A 3711-nucleotide genomic window follows, 5' to 3' on the forward strand; every position below is an offset into this window, starting at 1 on the left:
CCTTGGAGGTAACTCCTTGTTGATCATATTCATCTGGATAGAGCACAATCTACATGAACCTATGTACCTCTTCCTGGCCATGTTGGCTATGTCAGATATTTTGCTCTCCAGTGCTATCATGCCCAAGATGCTGGACATGTTTTGGTTCCAGGATAGAGCCATATCTTTCCAGACCTGCATCACCCAGATGTTCTTTGTTATTGTCATCTTTGTCATGGAGTCCACAGTTCTTCTTGCCATGGCATTTGACCGCTATGTGGCCATCTGCTTTCCACTGAGATACACCATGATTCTGACCCCCTCTGTGATCAAAAAAATTGTGGGATTTTCTGTGGCCAGAGGCCTGATCCTCAGTGCCCCTTTTGTCTTCCTAGTTGAGCAGCTGCCATTCTGTGGAAATAACATCATTGCAGACACTTATTGTGCAGAAGCTAAGATTTCTACGATGGCCTGTGGAGATAAAACAGCCATTAATATTTATACACTAGTGTTGTGCTTCTTATCCACAGGCTTAGATGTCATCCTCATCTCCATCTCTTACACTTTTATTCTCCGAGCTGTCTTCAGACTCCCATCTCGTGATGCCCAACTCAAGGCTCTGGGCACCTGCAGTTCACATGTCTGTGTCATCCTCATGTTCTACCTACCAGCTTACCTGACAGTGCTGATAAGCCACTTGCACTGTGCAGTCCTGCTGACTAATCTCTATGTGGTTGTGCCTCCTGCACTGAACCCCATTATATATGGTGTCAGGACTAAACAAATCCGGGATCATATCATACGCAGGTTCTCCCATTGGACGGGGCATGCTTAGTTTGGGATGTCAGGGTGAATTGAGAAGCTAAAGATAATCTGTGTCAGTCATTATGATTTAGAAATACTATGATGCTATAGTCACTTTTAAAAATATTGTGACAATTGCAAGAATATCGAAGATGATTCCTTTTATGGCACTTAGGATACTAGGTGATATAGACCTCAGTTCACACCTAGCCTCAGATATTTTCTAGTTTGTTGCCCTTGGTAAGTCATTGAACCTATTTTTGCCTCAGTTCCTTCAATTTTGACATGGGAACAATGATAACATCTTTGTGCCATAGTTGTGACAATTCAATGGGATATTTTCTTTGTAAATCACTTAGCACATTGCCTGTGTAATGCAAGATTGCTAGCAGAAGCTTTTTTGCTTCTGCAATTTCGAACTGTCACAGAAAGACAGTTGGAGGTCTTAGAATTTTCAGAAAGTCAGTTGGAGCCTGAGGTTATAAATAGGGCTAAAGTCCAATGGACTGGGTTTTCACCTTCTGCTTCTCACTTTGCCTAGGGTCTTCTGCTTTTGGGCTTGGGCTTAGCCTGTGTTTATTTTGTCTTGGGGAAATTTGGACCTATCTAATTTCTCTGGACCGCTCCCTGATCTCTCCATTACATCCCTTCTATTCCCCTGAATTTCCCTTTGTGCCCTGGGAGGAAGGGTGGCTTGATGATTGGACATAGTGAGTTTAGATTCTGTAGGCAAGTAGGGCATCCTAAACAAGTTAACTCCAATTTAGTGATTTGATAAATACTTTACTTTAAGGCAGTTGAATCTTCCTGATTGGGAGAGCAGGCTCTCTCAGTCTAACTCCCTCCTGTGACCCTTCCCCCACCATCAGCTTTCTCCCTAGTGGCTGTTACAAAACCCTAAACCCCTCCCTACTTCTGATTATCCCTGACATTAATAAATCCCCTTTGCTACCTACTCAAAGTCTCTGGTGAATCACTATATCAAAGATTAAGGCAAGGGCTGAAGAGAAAAGGAATTGTTTTCTTTTATTTCTTGAGGGAACCACAGGCATCCATCTGGGCAGGAAGTACCTACCAGAGACTTCCTGCAGCCATCAGTTTCACTGGCAGGGAGGAGCCCTTTTGTCTCCTCCCTCAAGGGACTTAGAAATTAACAAGAGAAGCCCTCCAGCAAGATATAAAACATTTCTGACTGGCCCAATTCTCCTGTACCTTAGAGATACCTTCCCTGATTGAAGAACCTTAGCCTATTTCCTCAGGATCCTCTGTCTCTAGCCTCAGTGAATAAGCCCGTTTAAGCTGCCCTCCTGTATACTCCCATCCATTCCCTTACCTTCCTGTATACCACCTCATTCATCCCTTTCCTACACTCAGCTATCTCCTTAATTCCCCTCCCAAATCACCTCATATCCCTTTTATCCCTCCTTACTACCCAAATGGCATGAGACCTTCACAGATTACATACTTCTTTATAACACCTGGCACATAGTAAACACCATATAAATGCTAATTATTTCTGTTGCTGTCATTTTCTTGTGTAACACTGTTCTTGTGCAGTAGAAATATGGAGTATCGACCCTATTATTCTCCATAAACTTCATATATCCACACCTAAGTTTTCAAATTTTAATCCATATGCTATATCACTTGTGATCTCATTAGCAACTCTGGCTTCAGTTCTCATCACAATGCAGAAATTTCTTAGATCTACTTGTCCAGTACTCACATACATATTTGCATCTCAAACTGCTAATAAGATGTATCAAACTAGAGATCCTTTAAACATCTATAACTTAACTTTACCAAATTAAACTTGAATTTTCCCCCATAATCCTTCTCCTCTTCCTAACTTCCCTATTTTTTCCTAATACCATCATTCTCCCAGTTATTGAGGCATAAAACCTAAATAGGTACAATGCCCCCTCCTCACTTTTATGCAATTTTTATATTCCATTAATTGTCAAATCCTGTCATTTCTATCTTCATAATATTTCTTGAATATGCACTTCTGTCTTCTGACACTATTATCATCCTAGTGAAATATCTGGTGTCAGTCTTCTGATATTCCTCTGACACTAAAATTACTTTTTCTCATTCCACATCCAGTGCTATCCATTGTGACACCCAGCTACTTCTAGAATCATACTCGTGCGAATTAGTCCTATTCATTAAAAATTTTTCTATTCAAAAATATTTTACTTTTAGAGGCATCTGGGAAATCCTGGAAGTATCTAAGCAAGTGTCCTAATGATAATCTTCAATATGTGAATGTGAAGAGTCACTCAAGTTGTTTGAATAAAATCATAAACAAGATGGTGCTTGTACAATAAACATTCACTGCTTAGAGTGGAGAGTCCACTTCCAAGTGAATTTGTTCATGAACGATATGAATCTGAATTCATTTATATCTTAATTATATTCATTATTCAATAAACAGTTCAATAGCACATGTGACAGTTCTTGACAGGGGAAAAAGGTAGAATTTTCTGTGATCTTTAATCACCTCAGTCATTAGTTCTGTCTATGACATGGAGGGAAGTAGAGCTCTATGGGGACTTTTCGATCTTCTTGTATGTTTCTACATTTAAGAGGAAAGTGGGAAATATTGTCTAATTACTGTGAAAAAGAATCCAGGAAGAATAAGAATAGGAAAATCTGAAGTTGGCACTGAAAGTGACTCCTTTTCTGTCCCTCCTTCAGGGGATTTTCGTGCCACAGATTATGAGAAATAATAATAGTTGACATTTGTATCATAGTAATATACTCTATTATAACATTTTAACGTGTATTAGATTGTCACTAAATTATATAGAAGTAATATTATGCTACAATATATTAAGTTTTCTTGGGAAGACATACATATTTCCAATGCATAAGCATTGAGTAATGAAATTATATTAAGTGAACATTTATTAAGCACCTGCTATA

General features: G+C 39.3%; 1 protein-coding gene across 1 annotated transcript; it reads left to right on the forward strand.

The window, feature by feature from the left end:
• Positions 1-13: 13 nt before the first annotated feature.
• Positions 14-814, forward strand: LOC123256443 (olfactory receptor 52B2-like; the record flags this gene model as incomplete). Its single annotated transcript, XM_044685057.1, has 1 exon — positions 14-814. A coding segment is annotated over one exon (801 nt), but the record flags the coding sequence as incomplete, so codon positions are not given.
• Positions 815-3711: the final 2897 nt, after the last annotated feature.

Source organism: Gracilinanus agilis, unplaced genomic scaffold (genome assembly GCF_016433145.1).
Source record: "Gracilinanus agilis isolate LMUSP501 unplaced genomic scaffold, AgileGrace unplaced_scaffold59025, whole genome shotgun sequence".
In the NCBI taxonomy this organism is placed as follows: Eukaryota; Metazoa; Chordata; class Mammalia; order Didelphimorphia; family Didelphidae; genus Gracilinanus; species Gracilinanus agilis.